At 39.9% G+C, this 23,510-nt stretch overlaps 2 protein-coding genes across 3 annotated transcripts; one reads left to right on the top strand and one right to left on the bottom strand.

The window, feature by feature from the left end:
* Positions 1-3,714: 3,714 nt before the first annotated feature.
* Positions 3,715-23,226, bottom strand: LOC127021351 (fatty acyl-CoA hydrolase precursor, medium chain-like). 2 transcript variants are annotated; one of them, XM_050904362.1, is made up of 14 exons: positions 17,141-17,390; positions 14,703-14,744; positions 13,627-13,831; positions 13,059-13,197; positions 12,073-12,206; positions 11,417-11,570; positions 11,053-11,154; positions 10,096-10,194; positions 9,472-9,612; positions 8,085-8,165; positions 7,072-7,219; positions 6,271-6,420; positions 4,395-4,467; positions 3,715-4,243 (listed from the first exon to the last, which is right to left on the bottom strand). In XM_050904362.1, the coding sequence occupies exons 1-14, from the start codon at positions 17,142-17,144 to the stop codon at positions 4,054-4,056; spliced, it is 1,662 nt and encodes a 553-aa protein (XP_050760319.1). In that variant the 5' UTR covers positions 17,145-17,390; the 3' UTR covers positions 3,715-4,053. The 2 variants fall into 2 exon arrangements, with proteins under 2 accessions (XP_050760319.1, XP_050760320.1); XM_050904363.1 differs by lacking the exons at positions 14,703-14,744; positions 17,141-17,390 and adding an exon at positions 23,063-23,226.
* On the top strand, positions 17,587-22,541 carry CIAO2B (cytosolic iron-sulfur assembly component 2B). The gene is made up of 5 exons (XM_050904364.1): positions 17,587-17,728; positions 17,854-17,933; positions 18,281-18,406; positions 18,867-18,912; positions 19,454-22,541. Exons 1-5 carry the CDS (start codon positions 17,587-17,589, stop codon positions 19,549-19,551), a joined length of 492 nt encoding a protein of 163 aa, XP_050760321.1. The 3' UTR covers positions 19,552-22,541.
* Positions 23,227-23,510: the final 284 nt, after the last annotated feature.

Genomic DNA, 23,510 nt, shown 5'->3' with positions numbered 1-23,510 from the left:
CCTTTGTTTTCAGCTAAGTAGGCCTTAAAGACCCACAGTCATTAAATTAGTTCAGCACATATATTACACACCTACTAGTCCTGTGTACTATGGCTATGCTTGTGTACTTTACTCCAAATCTTCCTAAGTATATCTGCACAGGTGTGATTTACAGCCCTTGTAGCTATATCTCAGCCAACTTTAAACTGGACTGCTTAGAGAGCAAACTGTTGGCAGGTAGCTTCAGATGTACACATTCAGTGCATGCTGAATATCTTAAGCATTTGCTCTGTTAATCAGGAGACTCCTGCCCGCTGTACTGAGCTCTGTGCTGCAGCAGCTACACTGTTAACAATGCCAATGCTATGCTAGCATGCGTATCAGCTGTTTCTGAGTGTATGGTTAGTGCACAGTATACATTGGCAAATGGGATAACATCGTAAATTTGAGCTTCTAAGAAGATAATGTGGACAGCAACTTCGTTGCAGAATTTTTATAGCTGTATAGATGTTCTCTGGGAGGCTTTTTTCTTGTTTCTCAAGAGCGAAATTCACAACACTAAAGGTCAATAAAACTAGTCTGGGATTAGTCTGCACTGTTATGAATGTACAGTCTATACTGTATTGATAGATGTATGCACTGTCAAACGCAATGAATGGAAACAGGTGCGTGGGGTACAAGTGATGGAGTTTAGCATAAGTTAGCTTCTACCTTTATATGTGTGATAAAGGTTTCCTAGAAGCCAAGGGCAGAAGTACTGTGTAGTAGTAAACTGCACTCCTGTTTGCCTGCTTGAATACTGTTGCAAGTTCTCTCACTGTTTCCACTTACCTTGGACTGCTTTGGTTCCTGGCATGGGAAAACTGTTTCCATGCAAGGTGGAACTACAAGAATCCCTGCTTGTGACTTGGCTTCCATCCTGATGGGCATGCATGCCTCAACTCACTTGTGACCTACAAACTACAGGAGGACTCCCTTGCTGCAAAGCCAAATGTTGTGTGCTCTGCTTGCTGCTCTCTCCTTTTGCTGTAACAAACTTTATCTCCATAAAAAATTTATTTTCTATCTCCTGATCTTTACTGATTTCACTAAACTCTGTCCTTTCCCATTTGCTCTCCCTTTATTTTTCCCCTTCATTTACTATTCTATTTTCCAAGCCTTACTCTTCAATCTTTGTTCTACTCACTACTTCTCTCTCAAGTACCTATTCTGCAAAATGTCTCAGCCTGTATCCCATCCACAGTCCCAGAGAAGCAGCCATTCTGAAAATACTACCAGTGCAAACCCGTTTCTGCAAACTCTGCCAGTCTTACTTACAATAAGATAATAAACAAATGGGATTTTAGATCCCTACAGCCTTGCCTGTAGATACTTTTATGGATCTACAAGCATGACCTATATGCTCTGCAAATGTGGAAACTCTTACTCTAGGGACATAGACTAAACTTGTGGAATGTGGAGACAGTGCTACATACCTGGCAAGTGGAATTCTTGAATCCTGTTTGGCATTTAATTTTGAGAGAACATTTTGCAGCCTACCTTCAATCAGTGAATATTGCGTAAGTCAGAGATCAATCAAAAAAAATCCTGCCATATGATGACATTTGCCTCTTTATACTTCAATGCACTGCTACCTTTCTTGATTTCAATAGCTGAAAAATAGAGACAAATATCACATTTATAGGGCCATAATTGCATAAGAGCTCACAATTACATTTTGCCTCAAGTATGTATGGTAGAAATGTTTAGAAGTCTGCATTTAAAACAGGGTCAGTTTGGTTTTTTACTCAGCCCCTGGTGAGTATTCAATGAAGCTAGAGTGTATAAAACTTAGACCTAGAGTCTAAGAAGCTAGTACTTGGACAGCTTTAACACTCTCTCTTTAGCATGTGGTAATCTCATATGAGGATGTCTCTGGGATGAGACACAGTATCAGAGCACTCACCCCTAAGTAGACAGGAGTAAAATCTTTTGACATTTTCCACTGTGATTTATTTTTAGCACTGTGCCCGTGCATATGAAGTCAGTTCCACTGCACTTCTCTGCATACACTTACAACATAGGCATGTATTCTGTGCATATACATACAATACTGCCTGTTTATCTCCTTTTAAAGGGAGTAGTACAGGACCTCAGGGGAATTGTATGTGCAATGGAATCTATCACTCAAGACTATTTTGAGATTATATTCCCCTCAAAACATGTTAGCTAAAACAAAGGAGGAGGGACAGATGCTTAGCAGGAATTCCAGTTTACCAAAACAGCAGCTGTGCTAACAGTCTAACCCTACCTCCCAAGTTCTGACTGGCAACAGAATTTGGGCAGAAAGACGTACGAAATCCCACCCTATTTCTTCCAACAAAGTCATTCAGAAAGAAGGGATGACCAGTTAGTTGCTGTAGGACATTATTAGCTATGAACAATCTTAAATTCTTCCAGAGATATAGAGGGGAAGTGAAAGAAGGGGGGAACAGATGCCTCGTGCCCCATAGGATCTGTGGAGCTGCATAACGGTGCTGTGAGGTAGCAGTATGGTCAGGAGTATGGTTGGGGTAGCTGGAGCAGCCTAGGAGCCAGATATAGGAAACAAACAAGACATAGCAGAGAAAGAAGTTCTTGACAACTGTCATGGTTTAACCCCAGTCAGCAACTAAGCACCATGCAGCTGTTTCCCCCTCTCCCCTCCCAGTGGGGTGGGGAAGGGGGTGGGGTGGGGGGGGAAGTAAAACTCGTGGGTTGAGATAAGAACAGTTTAATAACTAAAGTAAAATAAAATACACTACTACTACTACTAATAATAATTTAATGAAAAGGAATATAACAAAAAAAGAAATAACACCCAAGAAAAGACAAGTGATGCACAATGCAATTGCTCACCACCCGCTGACTGATGCCTGAGCAGCGATCCGCTCCTCCCGGCTGACTCCCCCCTGTTTATATACTGGGCATGACGTTCCATGGTATGGAATACCCCTTTGGCTAGTTCAGGTCAGCTGTCCTGGCTGTGCTCCCTCCCAGCTTCTTGCACACCTGCTTGCTGGCACAGCATGGGAAACTGAAAAGTCCTTGGCTTAAGATAAGCGCTACTTAGCAACAACTAAAACATCAGCGTGTTATCAACAGTATTCTCACACTAGATCCAATACACAGCACTGTACCAGCTACTAAGAAGAGAATTAACTCTATCCCAGCCGAAACCAGGACAACAACACTGAAATGAAGTGTTCAAGACTTGTTCTTGGCAGTCTTAAGTGTATATAAGCCGGTAAGGGCACTGGAATAATTCTGGTACAAACGAAACTCTCTCCAGTGCTAGTAATGAAGGCCTGTGACCCAGTGCAAACAGAGAATCTGGAACTGACTGATTGCACAGAGAACAGCCTGGAGCACAATGTAAAGCACCATGGAAAAGACAGAAAATGTGAAAATAATGTTACCAATGTTGATCCTTCTAGGGGAGTTATTGCTAAATTTAAAAGGAAAAAAGTGTGGGTGGTGGAGATGGTTTCTCCCTTTTCTAACATTTGAGAGAAGTCTTAATTCCAGCAGTACCGTTACAGATTATGTATCACAACAGTCAGAAATATACTATCTCTGTTGTAAAACCGACTTACAAAGCAGAACATTCTTCAGTTTCTTCCCTCCCCCCCCCGACAGAGGACATTTCTGTATCTAAATCAGACCAAAACTTCTGTACCATTGCTGATACACTCACCATCAAAAGACAGTTTTACTTGCAAATCTGGTCTTTATTGATTTCACTTTATTAAAACAATGTTGCTGCTACATTCTGTCTTCAGTCATGGTGAAACGACAGAAAAACCTGAGCAGTGGGGAAATCTGGTATCTATATTTAATAAGTGAGGCTTCTGTTGTAGACACGAATCCAGGAAAAAGTAAAGGATCACAAAGGGGAAATAGATCAATTGGAATTATTACAGTGAATAATTGCAAATATGAAAACTGTGAACAAAAGGTGAAAAGAAGGGAAACATAATTTTATCCTCAAAATTACTTTAAGTAATTTCTTTTACTATCCTAATAGTTTGCTTACGTGCATGTTTAGACTGTAAATTATAACTCTGAATTAACCTTCTTGTTTACCGTTCTTTTGTTATTTGTCTTTTCAAACATCACCTTTCTCCAGAAATCTACCTTCTTTTCTTTCAACCTTCTGGCTTTCTTTTGTTTTAGATTTATCTGTAAGTATTCTTCATTTAGATTGTAAGATGGCCATTCAACCAAACCTGCTCCATTAGGATTTCTGTAAACAACAAGAAAGCAAGAGTGAATGCCCTTTTCAGTTGCAGGGGAATTCAATCACAGAAGTTAAGACTGAATCAACGGAACAGCTAACTCACTATGGAGTCAGTACAAACCAGTAATATGTGTCATGAATCTCATGACATTCTTACCCATGTCGAGCAAAGTTAGCCCAGTACTTCATTAGAGTTCTACTAAGGTTCTTTTCTTCCTCTGTAACTTCACCTGAGAGACAAAATACAAAATAATTATCATGTGTGGCAGAAATCAAAACATTGCTACTACAGAAGCAGCATTTCAGTCTGTGAATATGTTGTAACAACTTACTGAATACAAGAGGCACCGTACCTGCAGTATGTTAGTAATACAGCAATCATCAAGAGAAGATTTCAGCACTCTTTATGAATGAGATTAGCGTAATTATCCTTGTTCTACAAATTGGGGAATTGCAGTACAAGGAAATAAGGTGATTTGCCTGTAGCTTTTCAGGAAACCAGAAGCAGAACCAAAAAAAGAACCCACGTCTCCCGAGTCCCATTACAACTCAAGGAATGGGCCACATGGTTTAGTTTCATAGATCTCATTCTAGCTTTGTGGGACTGAAATTCTCCCTATTATTCAGAGCACGACTAGGCAAAGATTTCTTCATTCTGATACAAGATGATGTAATTCCATGTCTCAACACTTCAAGAATATTCCTTTAAATATAGTTACACATATGCCCACTGTATCAGCTATGTGAAAATACTTTCAGTTACACTGTGTTATTAATTATAAATATATCTCAATACATCAAGAAAAATATTTGCTATTTTAATGCTCTCAGTAAATTCAGGCAAATAGAAAAAGAACTGTATAGTGCTTTCTAGTGTAGGTTAACATAAGTAAAAAAATAAATATAAAATATAAGCAAAATCAAAAGGCTGTAGTAACAGATTAACAAATGCTTTTACAACATAGCTGGATTGCTCCAAAGTCCAATGGAGTAAAAGGAAATACTTTCATTTATGTAGGCTTTGAAACAGACTATGAACTACTGTGCAAATGACAAAAATAAAAGCAGAAAAAATGGTGAATTCACTTAAAATAAGTAGAATTTCTGTGTTTATTTGTCAAAATAAGAACTGCTCCTAATTTGTTTCATGGGAAAGAAAATACTCCATCCTGAGTATTATTGCTTTAGGCATATGCAATTAAAGCAAACTGCTGGATTCATAATATTCCTGAGGACGTGGCATCTTGTATTTAACTGTTCAATGACTGGCACATTCATTTGGACTGTAGCAACATGGGATTCTGCCTGAAGGAACCAGAACTTCCAGAATTCCATGAGAATGCCCAAACTGACAAGGCAAAGGCAATTTTGGGAGTACACCCTTAATCCTTCCTCAGTGGACCAGTTCCATTTTGAATGAAATGCTTAAATATTGAGTCATGGGAGAAAATAGTCTTTAACCTAACCATTAGATCTTCACGCAGAAAATGAAACACTAGAGTTCCAAGCCTTGCTCTAATCAACACAACTGGAACGCTATCTGCAAAAGAGACTGAGTCCTCCATTCTCTGGAGCCTGAGAGCCCATGGGATTTCCTGGAAAGGAGGAGACATTAGCTTAAATTCCTCAGGAAAAGCAAAGAGCCTAGATTTCCTGCTTCCCAAGCACTCCAGTAATCCGCTGCAAGTTTAATTGACCTTTCCTTCAATTTATTTTTCAGCCAAAGCTATTTGGCAAATTCATGAACAGTGCTGGTATGACAGTGATGTTTTCTAGCAAACGTCCTATTTGCTAAATTGTTGACAACATGTAACTTACTGCGCTTCAGAAACAGCAAACTGTACATGATAAAGAATGGAGAAGACAGCAAATTAGTGTTAAACAAATTCTAACAGGAGAAAGGGTTATACTTTGGTCTCACTGTTAATATATGCACTTTAGTCTGATTAAAATGGAAGCAGTGCTACTGAACAGAATAATGCCAGTGTTATGAGAGTAATTTATAAGTGAACATTGAATGTTCTCGTCCTTACTACGTAGCTGAATATCACCGGCCAGATATGGTCCTCCAAAGACAAAGCCAACTTCATCTCCATGATCAGCTTTCACATACTCTGGTTTACTATCCCAGTACGAAGTGGGCCGATGCTGATATTCAAAGAAGTAGGCAGGAGCTCCAGATTCTAGAAGACATAACATTTAGAGAGTAAAAGAAGAGATGCATAAATTACAGCTGACATCAGCTGTTTAAAATATTATTTTAAATATGCCCAAAGCTTTATACTGGGCACATTTTTAACGTAATGTTACATTCAAATATGTATTTTTATTTTTAATTCAAAATTAAGAACTCACAGCACTTACACAAAAAAATTAAAGATTCACCCCAGGAAAACTTACAGAAAACAAAATAACATCAAATTATTTTCCAGTTCTGGGTATTTTGGCATGGCTTGTCTACACTTAAATACCAGAAAATCTCCAGACTAGAGAGCTGCTGAGTTCCCAAGTAGCAGTGGGCCAAAGGACAAATTCCAGGTTGCTTTAATATGTTTTAATTTTTAAGCCTGTATACTTCAGTTAGCAAACACTTACCTGTGTTATCATGCTCTGCTCTCAATATATTGTGACTATGAGCACAAGTGCAAAACACTAGTATAAAGATAAAGGAGTACATACACTTGCTTCACAAAATCCTGCAGACCTATATCACTCTTCACCCTCAAGTTCCCAGTGGGAATCTCAAGAAGGGCTGCCTACACACGACAGGATTTGTGTCTACATCATTTGATCCAGCATGTAGTAAGAGGTCCTACTGGTGTTCATTAGCTCACCCCTGTGATAATTCAATACTTTAATGGATGGTATGACAATTCCTACATCCCCTAGCAAGTCCAAAAATCGGTCCCGTAGCTCAGCAGGATCATCTGTGTTTCCTAGATATTCATCCACTATCACAGGCAGAAACTCTGATGGTACGTCCTAAGACAAAAAGGAGAAACAAGAAACAAACAGAAAAATTATCACTCTCTGAATTAGCAACAAAAAATGTCATCTTTTAAACTTCAGAGATTCTGCGAAGGCACAAAGGTCCAGGGTAGCACCCATGTTGCTGGGAAACCATGATGGCAAATAAAACCTATTCAGCCTTTTTGTGGGGGAAAAAAACCTCAACTCCAAAAAACATACCAAACAACCAACCTCAGGTCAAATTTGCAACAGATTTATATGGGTTAAAACTCTACAGGAATCAATGAAGATCCAGTAACTTCTCCTGATAATACCTTTGGCTTCTGTTTTCTTCAGGAGAAAAGAGATGGGAATAACAAAAGTAAATTCTCCAAGTCCTTGAAAGATTTATGGACTATTAGACTACAGGGCAAGACCAATGGGATCTCCAAACACAGCTTATGTTTTTCATGTTAGAATTTGCTGCTTGAAAGATACATTTCAAAACTAGGAGTGCAAAGTAACTACTTTAAAAGTTACATTTAATTTAACGCAAACCCATCAACCAGGAGATTAGCCATCAGATACCATAAGATTAGGGACACTATTACAGTAATCTTACGTACAAATACATAAGATAAAAATGTTGGTTCAGAGGTCTAGAAGGAAAAAGGTATTTCCCCCAAATCCCAGGCCTGACTCAATCCTATTTCTGTGTAACTCCATACACCATAGTCCTGTCAGCTTTGCTGGGACTCTCCCCAAAGCATAACATGGCCTCAAGTCTTAGTAACACTATGACTCAAGCAGGAAATGAGAACACCAAACTTCACAGATCTGTTACATGCATTAAAAAGAAATTTCACTTCTCAAATTAGATTAGTGCAACAGTACTTACCATCATTGGCAGTAAAAACTCTAAAGTTGAAGTGATCGATTTTTTATCTCCTATTTCCTTCAAACCTGGTATTTTTGATGTCTGGACAGAAAAAAAAGAATGTTATTAGCACCATTCAACTTCTCCAATATTTTTAACATTGGAACTACATTATTCCACTTTATTCTTACTATTGGGGTTTATTTTTGAAGCATCCTATCATATGCAAAAATGCAGTATGATGCAGCAGCTGTCTTGAAAAGCTTATATTTACTGCAGTAAATGTTTCCTTGGTGAAGGTTTCTACATAAACCACTCATACTAAGTAGTTTACTCTTAAATCAACACACATTGTTAAGAAACTTACAAGACTAGCAAGCTTTAGGGCAGAATTGAAGCAAAAAGCTGCTTCTGTCTCAAAGGCTTATTTTCCCTCGGGTAGGGGAGATCTTAAAAGTCCCTGGCAGCCTTTCTGTCTCTAGTCCAATTGTTTGAACCCTTTGAAGTAAAGATAAGGCAATGCTCCTCCTCTTTTAGAGCATTACATAAAATGACTCTTCTGTCTGCAAAATGAATTAGAACAGATTTCACTTTACATTTTTCTTCTTGAACTCAGTACCAGCACACTCCTAGAGACACACAGTTACTATGCAGATTCAGAACAAATGCTTTGTACTACATAGATGAACATGAATACTTAGGAAATGAAGAAAAGAGGACAAGGAAGAGAGAGGACACAAATCCACCTCCTGCAGTTTTGTGCGCTGTATGGCAATTGCTCATGTTTTGGAGTTACCCATGGAATTCATATGAGAGAGAATTTATGCACTGAGAGTGTGTTGGACACCTGCATTATCCCCATACTCTGTCCCCAGATGAGATTTTCAAACGATAGATCTTTCTGCATGGTAACAAGGAACACAGGGGCAACGATATAACCAGTAGTCAGAGTTCATAATGACATGCAGGGTAAGCTGTTTAAGGTGATCAATGTCACATTTTTAAACATTCTATGTATCAATCCTGAATACTGCATGTTGTGAGGGAAAGGATTCGTTTTATTTTTCTTTCAGTAATAAGCCCTTGACTGTTGCATTCTTTTTCCTCTCTCTGCCTGGATGAGGGATTAAAATTTCAGGATAAGAAAATACTGTACAAAATTGATGTTCCAAGGATGTCCATGTAGTTTAACTTGCAGGATGAAGCCTCTCTCACTGTTTTGTGACCAGCTGGTTCTGGGTCACTACAAAAATCATACTGCAAGCAAAGTTTACCTTGTATATATTTCCAACAATGCAAAACCTTTTGGCCATACTTAAAAGGTGTCCTACCAGCAAATACCTTCTCAGAGTTGCCTGCATCAGTTAACACAAACATTCAAAAAAATGAAGAATAGCCATTAAATTACAGATCTCATATTCCAGCCAAATTCATTGTTGGTGACTCCTATCATAAATGGGACCGCATTAAATTCTTTTCCAGCCAATATCTCCTCAGGTGACTTATGAAGAAATACTCCATCCAAAACTAAGGGTAGAAATGGTATTTCCTGAAGGAGGAGGAAAAAAAGATCAAATTACTTGTTAATAGTATTTTCCATTTTTCCTTCAAATCACATAATAAAATGTCCACATTTAATGTTCCAAGTGCAAAAAAGGGCTTTAAGAAATCTGAGTATCCACAGCAACTGTAACATAAATTTACAGTTTGGCACAAGAGTATAAAATGCAAGCCTGGTTGGGTCATGGTATGGAGTTATGTAATGGTTTCCCGATCCTGTGCTGCTTCTAACTGACATTAAAACATATGTACGCTCGAGTCTTGCTCACAACTTTACCAGTGCTGTGACACTTCGCTGAAAATTCTAAAGAGAAATTATGTGAAATTATGTCAATATTTAGGGGGTATTTCGACAAAAGTTAAGAAAAATCAACTTTGGAACAGGCCAACAGTGAACTCCGGTCAGAGGCTGAGCTAAAGTTTTGCAAGCGTGCCATTAAAAAGATCTGTTACTAAGTAAAGTTTCACCTACCGTACTGTTAAAGACTATATCCTTTGCTTCCTGGTTCCTTAAGCAGTTTATTAGTGAGAGTGAACTGCTCATCTCACACTTAAATATACTTGCAATTTTCTGAAAATTATTAACAAAGACAAGAACTGTTAGCTATGAGGTGGTCTTCAAGGAATTTATAAACAGAAAATTACTATACACCGTACTGTTAATAGTTTTATTTAAGGGCAGATTTAAGTGAGCTTGATAGGTCTTAGAGTATTTTATTTTATTAGAAATGCTATAGTTGATCACGAAGTGAAATCATTCTGGTATACTTCTCTTTCTTGCTATATTTCCATTCACTGTTCTACAACAAACTTTGCTGTAGAGATGATACGAGGTTGTAACATAAATCAAATAAGGAAAGAAAATTCAGAAAATCAACTTATGAGAGATTTACATTATTACTACCTGCCATTTCAGGAGGAGAAATGAAAAGGTACTTATAGAGAGGAATCTAATTTTAAAAGGTTGGTTGGTTTTTTTTTTTAAATTAATTTACTTCAAATAAAGGCCCTCCTTAAAAGACCATAGCTGAATAAAAACCGAATGCCTCTTCTGGATTCTAATTAAACTTTCCATAATAAATTTCATAGTTACTGTATAAGTTACAGTGTGCATGAAAATGGACATATGCCTAGCTTGGTATGTGTGTAACTGAAAATACCTAAGTCGACCCACAGGTATGATAATCACATAACTGTACAATCTATTTCCAACACCAAACGAGATTGAAAATAAATAGAGTATTTGAATGAAAATTTACTTAGTGCTAATCTATATATTTATAGGTATGCTGTGAGAAGACATTTGATCAACTTTGTTGCATAATATGCAATCAGATTTTCCCCTTTTCTCTTTTAACCAAATTATCAGATACAAGAAATATCCCATTTTAGGTTATAAAGGCTTTAAAATGCAAAAAAATGAGCCTACCTTAAGATCTGTTGAAAGAAGTAAATCTTTATCAGGGGGGATTATAATTCCACTCTCTGATATTGCTTTATGAAAGAGACCCTTAGACAAAGGAGATAAAACCTAGCAAGAAGGGAAGAACAGAAAGTATTTATTCTACATTAAGGTCCTTATCCCATAACTTTATGCTTGACTAGACTGCTGGATTCAGTGGGGAATTACACATTTTTATGTGCTTACAGGGGAAGTGTCCAGACTTAGCACAATGTGCCATTAATCTTACTTTCAAAAATCAGATTAAGCATGAAATGTTACACTAATTGAGTTTTTGAAGATTTTTTTTTCAGACTTTACTTTTTAGTGTATCTATCTACTGCATGCCTACATGTGCAAAAACAGAGCAAGATCCTGCAGATACACCAAAGAGTGTGACAGATCCTGGATCTCCACCAAAGTGTTCAATATTTTCTTGGATCCACCGAAGAGCTGCTACTTGATCCAAAAATGCCCAGTTCCCACGAGCGTGTTCATCACCAGTACTGAAAGAAAAGCATTATGAGCCAACTTCTCAGGAAGAGTAATAGTTCTTCTAATACCAGAATAAAATACATCTCACCAACTTACATTTTGTGCAAAGTATCGTATTTGACCAAGGAAAGATCTGTATAGCCTAAAGTCCTTCATAGTCAGATCTAAGCCCCACTGACTGACTTGCCTCTACTGTTTGTTCACCCATACACAGATGGATTCCTGGCCTTTACACACCAACGGATGGAAGTAAAGGCAAGAACAAACATCCTATCCAGAACCAAATAAGCCCAACTATGATGTGATAGCAGGCTACAATCAAACGACAATGCAAATGGAATTTATGGACATTTCTTAATGTTTTTAAGTCCTGATGTCAGTGAACTATGTCCATTTAAACCACTGTAACAGTGGGAGGCAGGTATAGAAGTTCAGCTGATTGAGAAAACAAAACTACCCATGCTTTAAACACGATAGGAAGTATTTTGTAAAAGGTGAAATAGGTCATCTTACTTGAAGAATCCAAGGAGTCCAAGTCTGTACTGAATTATTACTACCACAATATTCTCGTAGGCTGATAGTGCAGAACCATCATACCTAGAAGCACCACCAAATATAAAATTGCCTCCATGGATCCACACCATTACCTTAGAGAAAAAAGGGTGAGACATACTTTTATACATTGCTTGGTAGATTTCATTTGAAAAGGGAAGACAACATCAGAGAATTAGGAACTCCAAATCACCGAAGCTTAATGGGAGCTGAATTTTAGGTTGGTGGACTTTGAATTTTACATAATAATATTATTTTTGCTAATGCAGCATCACATTTTGAAAAGGAATTAAGTGACTGTCATGGTTTAACCCCAGCCAGCAGCTAAGCACCACGCAGCCGCTCGCTCACTGCCCCCCCCACCCCTGGGATGGGGGAGAGAATCAGGGGAAAAAACCAAAACCTCGTGAGCTGAGATAAAGACAGTTTAATAGGACAGAAAGGAATGAAAAACAATGATAATAATAATATGACAATAGCAATACTAAAAGAATTAAACTATACAAAGCAAGTGGTGCACAATGCAATTGCTCACCACTCGTTGACCGATGCCCAGTTAGTTCCCGAGCCGCGATCCCCCCTCCCAGTTAACTCTCCCTAGTTTATATACTGGGCATGATGTCATATGGTATGGAATAGCTCTTTGGCCAGTTTGGGTCAGCTGTCCTGATGGTGTCCCCTCCCAGCTTCTTGTGCCCCTCCAGCCTTCTTGCTGGCTGGGCACCAGAAGCTGAGAAATCCTTGACTTAGTATAAACACTACTTAGCAACAACTGAAAACATCAGCGTGTTATCAACATTCTTTTCCTGCTAAATCCAAAACACAGCACTATACCAGCTACTAGGAAAAAAATTAACTCTGTCCTAGCCGAAACCAGGACAGTGACTTAGGAGCTATCATTAGGTGCAACTTTGTACAACACAAGTTTGTACAACGGGTTTACGTACAGGTAACTTGTCCTTCTTGTTTGAACCAGCAGGGCTGTAAACATTTAGATACAAACAGTCCTCAGAAGTTTGGAATGGGATGTGTTTTTCTTTAAAGTTTTTTTCAGCTATTTTCAACATGGACAGATCTTGAGGACATCTTCAGAAAAGAAAGGAAGCATGACTATTAGTAATAAAACTGCAATAGCAACAACGTAGCAATGATAGAGAAAACACGCTTTCTTTTGCCCCACAGACTGAATTCCCACAGGGTGCTCAAACTTTGTGTTACTTATATAAAGTTAGAGGTGCAACCTGTAAAAGCACAACTCTGTACTTGTACTTAAAAAGCTGAACTATTTCAGCACAGTATAATGAGAAAACGTAATTTCCAAAGACAGGAATTTCCCAGCAATTCTTTGTGGTTCCTAGTGCCACAGTTCTTATGAAATATTTCAGTACTGGCAGTGTATTCACTACCAGTCCATACAAGCTCCTTACCAAAATCAGACCTCCGTACCCTAATAAACATGACAACACTGACACACATAAGCAGGTCACATATACAAATGAACTGAACAGCTCTCACAGTGGTGGGTAAGAAGTTGCATCTCTCAGGTCATTCCAGGGTTCAGGTGGTTCAGGTGGGGAAAACCTCAAGGATCCAACAGGGGCTTTTGCAAAAGGAATTCCAAGGAAAACATTTACAAGTCTGTCTGTCCCCTTCACATTTGTTTGTCTCCCTTTGAGCCGTCCAAGTGCGATAGTCACTTCTGGCTCAGCACCATTCTGTCCTAAGTAACATATAAGGTAAAAAAAAAAAAAAAAAATTAATTGCAGCTTCATAATTATCAGACAGACTTTTCAATGAAGCATTTTTTACTGACTGTTAATTCAGAAGATTTCAGCTTATTCCTTTCAATTTTGTTCAGTTTTCATTTCACTTTTGTGCAATGACAGACACTCCCTGCCAAACACTCCTATAGCTGGCTCTGCCAATGACAACTGGAGCTAGGTAAGACATAGTTTAGTCACTGTGCAAGAGCATAAAGCTTAAAAACAAATTTCAGAGCAAACGGCAACTGCCAAAATCATTAACATTTTCTAAATTTATCATCCAACAAAATCTTAAAAATATTGTGTTTAGATAATTCGGAAATGTTTTTGCTTTCTACCTTTTAAGAAAGATAGAAAGTTTTCTTTTCATAAAATCATCTCAGAAATGGTTTCATCTCACAAACCCAGTAATTTTTGCATCAAGCTTATTAGGATACTTTCGGAGATTGCTAACAAAAGTATAAGAGATGTACTGCCTTTGAAAATCACTACACTGCAACTTGTTAGTGCAGTTGCTTCCCCGACCGCAATAACAACAGATTTTGCATCTCACCTTCTGCTCCGCAAGTGATGAATGCTATACTACAGAACAAGACACAAAGCACAGCAATCTGGCTTTGAGGAGCCATTTTTCACCCCCGTTTGGACTCTAGATTATTTTCTGTTTTTACGTGGAAGAGAATGGTACAAAGGTCCCTGCTGAGGGCATTCTGAGTAGGGAGTGCAGCTAAATTCCCTTTTGAACATGCACTGCATTAAGCACTTTCAGAGCTGTACTTGATACAGAGTGTAAATACAATCCCTTAGTGTAATGCACCTAATCATTACCTGATCCTGAGAATGGATGATCTGAAAATGACCCAACACCATCTGTGAACAACAACAAAAGGTCTAATCATAGTTAATCTGCTGTTAATCCTACAAGCAGAGACAACAGTGAAGCTCTGAAGAGGTTCAAGAGCCGCGGACACTTAAAATCTTGTAAAAAAACCCCAAAACGACAAAAAAACCTCACCAAAAAACAGGATTACAGATTACAAATAACTAGAAAGTAACAATAAAAAAAAAAATCAAAAGTTAATTCTTGCAGAAGTTTTAATGAGGGCTAGCACATCAGTACCATAATCAACACTATATGTGCCTTCCAACAGGGACTGGCCTCCAGCCTCCAAAACAGTTCTTTATCCCTTCTTGAATAAAATTAGGCCTCCTGCATTTTTTAAAATTAAAGGGGAGATTAAAGTCAAGGGTCCGATTATAGCTTCTTCTCTATGAGCAGTCTCAGTGGAGGTCAGAAAGCAAGGTCTACTTACCAACACCTTATGGGGTATGTGCTTCCCTCAAAAAAGTAGGAAACGGCCATGACCTCACCTTCACTATAGCTTCCTACAATGGAAATAGGCTGGCAATCCAACAGACAGTTTTCGCCTGCTGGCTGAAAAAGTCCTAAAAAAATCTGTAGTTTGTAGAAGCATAACTCCCTCAGTGTGGATGACTGGCCCTAAACAGATTAGCCTCAAGGCCTTCTTCACAGTTGGGCCTACAAGCCCAGCCTGCTCCACTAACTCCCAATCTTCAACTGGCAAAACACCCTCTACATAATGGGTCTTTGCCTTTCCACCTTTGATGCTTCACAGGAGATGTTTCACATCTCCTGGATGAATGGTGTCATCAGCATTCAGTTGCAAAGCATACCGCTTCAGACTCCTCTGCACTGCTTTCACTTAATTCACCTCCAGTGTGGACACTCATAAATCCTGTGAAGCCAACTTCTCCATCACAGATCATACATCATGTAAGCTCATCCTGCTTGGGAAACAGGTTTGTCAGAGTAAGTCGGTTCTTTAACAAAAAGGGTCGCAAATGAGATAGGTAAAACAAGATTTTCAGTGCAAGAGAATTCAGAGCTAATTGCTGTATCTTATACAGTTCCTGAGTCTCTGGGTTGCAACAGCTTTGGAAAGTGTGCCAATTTCTCATTAATTTCACCTGGAACTGTGCAAATATGCATTGTAGAACATAACTTGCCTCTTATTTTTCATACTTCCCTCAAATCTTTCTGGAAAATTCTTTCTGTTGCAGTTATTTTTGTTCCAGTCCAATGTGAATAGCCCTGGGATTTTTGTGGATCCTTCTTGCAAACTAGGAAGACAGACCAAAACCAGCAGAGAGATTTCAACATATGGGAATAGGTGTGTGTGCCTGTTCGTGTATGTCTACATCCATCCATGCACACATAAGGCAGGGAGGAAGGAGTTGGAAAAAGCAGGATTCCATGAGGCTACTTAAGTTGACCGCTTTCCATCAGTGAAATCCAATGAATATGGACTTCTTGTACTGCCAAACTGAACTCTCTATCCACTTAAAAAAAACCAAAACAAAGCAAACAAAAACCACATTTAAAATCAGCCAACGTCTTCGCCACTAACAGTAAGTCAGCTCAGTCAGCTTTGTATCTCCTAAACAGCCAGAAAAATTATGTGTACCAACAAAATTTGTTATCCAAAACAACATACATTAATTGAAAGACCAACTTAAGATCACAAAGGATTAGATTAAGAAGTGAACGTTAATGCCAATGTAATCTATATATTAACTGAATATAATACAAAACAAAGATGAAAGCAGAGACAAATGGAAACTTTGCTCACAGGTAGTTTGCTTGTCTTATTTAAAATATCAGCAGATATGTAAACACATCAGTAATCTTCAGAACAAGTCCCGCTGGGGGCAAACCCAATCTGGCCCAACTCCCTGCAGTCAAAAGCACACCTGAGGTAACGACCATTTCTGTAAGGCAGTGCTGAGCGACAGAACCACAATATACATCTTTTCTTCCAGCTGTAACATCTTTTGAAGCAGCAAGTCTCAGCTCCTTTCAAATCCTCTTTTCCTTCTGTCGGCCACCAGGGAAACTGCTGCTCTCTGCCTGGGGAGCATTTTCACATCTTCTTACCCGTGACCATGACTTGACGTGGCAGGCATGAAAAAACCAAACCCTATACAGATCATTTTTTGCAAAGAGAAATCAAAAATATGGCAAGGAAGCTGAAACAGGAATATACAGTATGTTTACACAGGAGTATGTGCTTTAACCCCATTATAAAGGGGTGTATGAAGCCAAGATATGTCATCATTACACTCTATCACTCCAGTTTCTTTTAAGTTTGCAGGTTTTTTTAACACAGTTTCACTTTTCAAATTGAAAGATGAAAGAAATAATTTTAATCAAGAACATTTTGTATTCAACACGCAATTTAATTTACCCATCCTTGACAGCACTAAGTTCACTTCAGAGGTCCCTCACAGACACTTTGCAGCGTCGCTGACTCCAGTGAAGCCATTCGTTCTTCACCCTTAGACTTCAGTTGAAAGCTGCGCAAGACTCCAGTCGCTGAACGCTTCCTCCCAACTCGCCCGCGCACCCTCAGCGCTGCTACCCCTGCCTCCTCCTAATTGCCCTAAAAGCGACTCTGAAGGTCACCCGGGCTCCCCCGGCACGTCTGCTCTCCACAAATCACGCCAGTTTCGCTCCTCGCCCACAGGAGAGCACTCCCGCCACGGGGAAGATGGGACCCAGCCTCCTCAGCACCGCCCGCCGCCGAGTGCCCGCCTCCGCGCTCGGTGCGGCGGCGAATGGCGTCCGGGCTCCTTCCGGCCCGCTGGCAGCGCCCGCCCGGTAGCGGAGGCGGGCAGGGCCTGAGCGGCGGCCATGGTCGGGCCGGGCCCGGGCGGCGGGGCGCCGCTGGAGAACGCCAACCCTCTCATCTACCGCCGCTCGGGGGAGCGGCCGGTGACGGCGCGGGAGGAGGACGACGAGCTGCCCGACTCCATCGACGACCGGGAGATCTTCGATATCCTGCCGGGAGGGGAGGGCCGGGCCGGGCCGAGGGCGGGCGGGGGGGCTGGGGCCGCTGGGGCGGCGGTGCAGGGCAGGGCAGGTCGGTGCAGCTCCGCTCCGCTTTCCTTAACGCGGCACATCTCATTCGCTCCATTAACGACCCCGAGCACCCCCTCACCCTGGAGGAGCTGAACGTCGTCGAGCAAGTGCGAGTAAAAGTGAGAGCCCCGCTAAGATGCGCTTATCGTCCCGCTTGCGCGGCCGTCCCGCCCGGGTCTCCCGGGTCTCCCGGGGCCGCCGTCGGGACTGCCGGTCGATAAACGCGTGCTGTGCTGCAGGGCAGTGCTGCCTCTGCCGTCTGATTAACTTAATTATTTTTTTCTAACATTAAAAGAGGTTTATTATAGCAGTCTACTGCAGCTAAACATAGTATTGAAAAATGTCAGTGAAGAAAACTATGAGCGGCAAAGTACAGCTTCAAGTTGTATTTCACATAAAATGCCTCCAGCTAGTTTGGGGTAAAGCCAGTGAGTTTTCTACATGGGAAGTGTTTGGTTTTCAACAGGTGAATGACGCAGAAAGCACGGTGGCAGTGGAGTTCACTCCCACCATTCCTCACTGCAGCATGGCGACGTTAATTGGCCTCTCCATAAAAGTAAAATTGATCAGATCTCTGCCTGAGAGATTTAAGGTGAGTAACCAAATCACTCTGGAAAGCAGAAGAGGGAGATTGTGTTTGAAAAGAAAAAAAAAGCAAAAAAATAAGCTAACTAACTTACAGTGAAAGATAAGTACAGCTTTTTTCATGTTATGGGTGGGGGAAACACTCCAGGAATCAGAGGGGGCACTGGACTAAAATATTGATGCAGAATTACCGTTCTGTGACAGTCATGTCAAGGGTGAGTGAGGTTATGGAGGGAAGTTACCTGCAGTGCTCTACGGCACAGGAGGAGAAGGCTTAAGCGGATGGGAATGCAGAATATTCTGTGATTTTAGACTTTATTTTATTCTGCTATATACAGTAACTGATATTGGAAAGAATGTCCTTTTTTCCCCCTCTTTTTGTTATTGTCTTATTATTAAATATTTTGAACTTGAGCTTCCAATGTTTTGTTGACTTGTCCCCTTTTTGTTTTGTGATGCTTTTTAAGCTGGATGTTCATATAACACCAGGAACACATGCCTCTGAGCATGCAGGTAAGGTTTTTGGTGCTCTCTTGTGTGGTCGTCTTTATTTTTTTTAATCCTGAAAATTAGAGAGGAGAGCGATTCCCATACCTGCGGAGCAGCGGTTTAGTACCTGGGACTTTATGTGCGTCAGCTTCTGGGGGACGTTACAGAACAGGAATGTGTAATAATGACACTTAGATATGTTCTGTACTGTACTTTAAACATCTCCTCAGGCAACCTGTGTTCTCAACTAGTCATTGATTTGCCTGGGTTATGGAGGACTCAGAAAATGGGGAGAGGTTGGGGGAAAATTTCTTCTTGTGTTATACCTACACAAGCGTAGCTCCCTGCTGCTGAATCATAAACAGCGTGCTGGTTTAACTTGTGATAACATGCTAGCTTTGACTTTAGACTGCAACTCTGGAGAGTACTTAGCATCTGCAGAATTACTAGTCTACCTGAGTACCATAGCAACAGTGTGATTATGTGTCTCAACGTAAAATGCTTTAAAAAAGACATTGTATACCAATGTTTTGACTCGTTTCTTCTGGTGTGTTTTTCTGCACAGTTAATAAACAGCTTGCTGATAAAGAACGTGTAGCAGCTGCCTTGGAAAACTCTCACTTACTGGAAGTGGTGAATCAGTGTTTGTCTGCTCGATCATAATTGCCCGATGAGGAAATCGTTGGTATTCTGCTATGTTAAACTAATTTTGTATATAAGTGGTGATGCTAGTGTTACACTATACATATATCTATGAGCAAAATAAAATCACTTGGATTTTCTTAAAGAAATGTTTCATTACTCCTACAAAAAATAGTATGTGGGAAATTAGCTGACAGGCAGCTACAAAAATATAATGAAAATTGACTTTTATATTTTATTAGTCATTGCATAGGTAGGATTTTTCTTTGAAAAGATTTGTTTCAACCTGTTTTTAACTGGTTTCTCACTATCCAAAATTAGCTATAAACTGCATTTTAGAAGTGGATTTTGCACACTGGACTTTACAAGTACACCAAGCTAATTGGCAGTTAAAATCTTTACATTCATATGACTGTTTTGGACTGCTAATATAATTTTAGCTTCAGATATCAAAAATGGTATAAATTCATGTGTGCAAAGTTGTAACACATTTTAGCAATAAGTGTAAACACTTCTAAATCATCTGCCTGGTTTTTATTATATTACCTTGGATTAGCCAAATATGGAGGACTCTTTAGACCTGTATAAAACGTGATTTATTTTTAATTACTCATTACTTGTGGTAGGAAATACAGTATCTTTGAGGTAGCATTTTTTTTCATGCACCTGCTGCAATATAGGAGAGAGTCATTCATAGTTTTCAGTACGAACAGTCCAGCTACCCTTTGCTGAAAGACTTTCCTGGCAAAGTTTGACAGCTAAATGACAAGTTTTGCTTTAAACGTATTGAGATTTAATAATAATACCTAGCCTATGCTTCTGGTCTGGGAAATGTGGCATTTACTAAACTATTGTCTTTGGCAGAAATTCACAATAGAAAAATTCATTAAGATAGAATTCCAGAATTAATTTGAACTTTTGTAAAAGATGTTTCTAATCATGGACCACATGGAAAAATAACAACGTGTTAAAGAAATCCTATCAGGTCTTTTGGTGCCTGCACTCATGCAATGTTACCTTCATCGTCATCAGTTATCTAGAGAGTAACTAATACACCTTTTTAAAAGTAGATTGTGCTCGCCTGTTTGATGGTAATGCTTTATGTTTCAGTAGTATTTTCTCTTGGAGGGTCTCAGATGCTATTTTAAAAATGGTGAAGCTTATGTACACTATGTAAACTGCAGCCTAGTAGTCCAGTCTAGTCTGTGTTGAGCAGCTGAGGAAACTGAGGCAGTGGTGATCCAAGTGTGACATCTAAAGTCACATAGCAAAATAGGACAGAAACAAATCCAAATCTTCCTGTTTCAGAAATGAGGCACCCAGTTTGCACAGGGCTTCTACAGAAAGCCAACTCTGCAGCAGCCTTAATCTGCTTATTTGGCTTAGCATCCTTTGAATGATCAGCACTTGCTTGGATGTATGAATGAAGCTGTAAATAAAGACAATATTTATGTGGTATTAATATTGGGAAAGGAGCAGAATGACCCAGCTGTTAATACTATCTTTCCTCTCTGCCTCTCTTGCTGAATCACTGAACTGATTAGTTCTGACATTGCCAACGTTTGCAGCACAAATGAAACTTCAGCCATGGCAATGTATGCAGGCAGCTCATAGGCAACACGCTTGGTTGGTTTGATTTTGTTTTCTGGGGTTTTTTTATAGAAAATTAATTTCACCCTCCCAGATTTTGGGGAAGAAAGGAATGCAAATGTGTGCCGGGGGAAAACAGAAGGATGACTACGCTGCCAACAGATTGCTTCAACCTGCACTCCAAATAGAGAAGGAATCAGTAAATTATGCTTTGTTGAATCTCTCTGCTTGGCTTTCACCACTACATAATAATAGTGTTAAATAATTTGTTGGGATGTTGGCACTTGCCTCACTCCCTCCTCCTCCCTTGGGGAGCCCTTTGCACCATTTACCTTTTCAGAGAAGCAACAGTATGTGGTTAGATTGTTTAAATTTATAGTATATAGTTGGGGGATAACTTTTTAGTAGAGGGACTCTATTGTGGATATCAAAGAAAAGGTCTGACTTCTGCTACTTAGGGATGGAGAATTCTATTACTTTAGATCTGGCATGTTTCTTTAAGTGATGTGGATGTTATATTTATGAGATGATAGAAACAACAGTAAGGACAAACTACAGTTACTTTGCTGAAGATCACAGGTCCTTCTGTACAGGCTCCCTCAGCTTGGATACTTGCTGAATGATAACGTACTGCCAATTCTAGCAAAAATCTTCTATTCCCTGGTTTTAATGATCGTTAGCTGGCTCCTGCTCTATGGAGATAAAGTGGGAGAAGAAAACTTTAATGTGTTACAAATATTTCTTTTCAGACTTTATTTTTCCAAAAAGCTACCCCTAAATTTAGCCTCTGGAATGCTTTGTAATAGGACACATTCCATCAGAAACTATGACCCTTTAGAGCAGCTGTGTTGAATACAAACAGCCTCATTCAAGTCCAGGAAAAATGCCAGAAGCAGACATCTGTTTCGCATTCCTAGGTTCTGGGCAGAGCCTTCCAGGGGTGGCTGAAGCAAACACTGCAACAGGAGCTCCTTAGGGCAACTGGCTGCGTTGTGCACTAGAGTAACCTGCCCTGTGTTTGAGCCCGCAGACAAACACAGTTCATGCATCTCAGGTTCCACCACGCCGCACATACTTGGGCCTGCCCATACAGTCCTGCCCCCTGGGAGGGAGCAGACTTCTTCCCAGCTGCTCCCACACTGTCATTGCTGCCCAGTACCAGCAATCTGAAACTTTTGAAGACTGTTCACCCCCCAATTTCATGAGTGGCAGGGAAGCTGCTCAGCAGCTTTGTATCCAAAGATGCAACTGAACTGTCCATGGAAGAACTTCACACTTAAATGGCAGTATTATTTCTTGTGCTCCTTGGGTGGAGTGATGTGTACCACACACTGGGAACTGTTAGTTAAAAAAAGTTATTTTAGTCTTCTGGCCATGCTTAAGATTGATGTAAATACATCAATAAAGTGCTTTGATAAAGATCTCCCTCTGGAGCTTTGATTTATAAACTACATGTTTTACAATGGTTTGTTTTTTTTATAGCTGTTAAAAACATTTCCCTTTAGCCTGTCAAGCAGACAACTATACCACTTTCCCTTCCTTTACAAAATGCACTGTTTGGCATAAATACAGACTGAAAAAGTGGCAAAGTCAACTTTTTTCCCTAAACGAAAGAAAAGTTTATAGCAAAATCTTTCAAATGTTACTATGGAAAGGTAAGTATCAGCAAAGAATAAAAACAGGGGAAGGCTATTACCTGTGTGTTTAGGTCTGCTGGTACGTCTCACAACCATTTGCCAGCAACATTTAATAGAAAGCACATAAAACTTTTTTAATTCCACAAAATGCTAAAAATACACAACTTTTTTACGAAACATACAAATAGCGGAGAGCCCTCATTTTGTTCAACACACTTCGGTAGTTGCAGAAGACGTGCTATCATATTCTGTAACCTTCTTATGTATTTATTATCAATTCATACATTTCTTCTTTCATGTCCTACCTGTAAAGAGCTTTTGCATCCTGCGGCAGGTTATCTCCATTCCTTTGTGGATCAAAGGAGCAGCCCTGTCTGCAGTGATAAAAACATCCTGGTGGTTTGGATGGTTGGAAACCCTGCTCTCCCAGCTTCATTCCACACACTCATCAGGGTTGCTGAGTAACTTGCCAGTTGTCTCATCAGTTTTGTTGCTTTTCAGCATCTTGTTGCAGCACACGCAAGCTTCAGATGCCAAGGCTGTCCTCTTTAGTACAGAAGTTAAAACAGTCTCTGGTTCCTGCTGTTAGCTCAGCTCCCATCGCAGGGCTGGAGGGAGAGAACAGGGCAGAAGTTAATTTCCAGCAAGTCTGTGGAACAAATATAACATGGGAATGGGGAGCAGCTGCTGCCTGGGAGCTTTGGGAAGGCACAGGAAGAGAAAGAGAAGGAAATACCACGGGCGTACAACACC

The sequence above is a fragment of the Gymnogyps californianus genome, chromosome 12 (assembly GCF_018139145.2).
Source record: "Gymnogyps californianus isolate 813 chromosome 12, ASM1813914v2, whole genome shotgun sequence".
NCBI classification, from domain to species: Eukaryota; Metazoa; Chordata; class Aves; order Accipitriformes; family Cathartidae; genus Gymnogyps; species Gymnogyps californianus.
The sequence above is the reverse complement of the archived record's forward strand: the minus strand, read 5'-3'. Positions and strand labels throughout refer to the sequence as shown.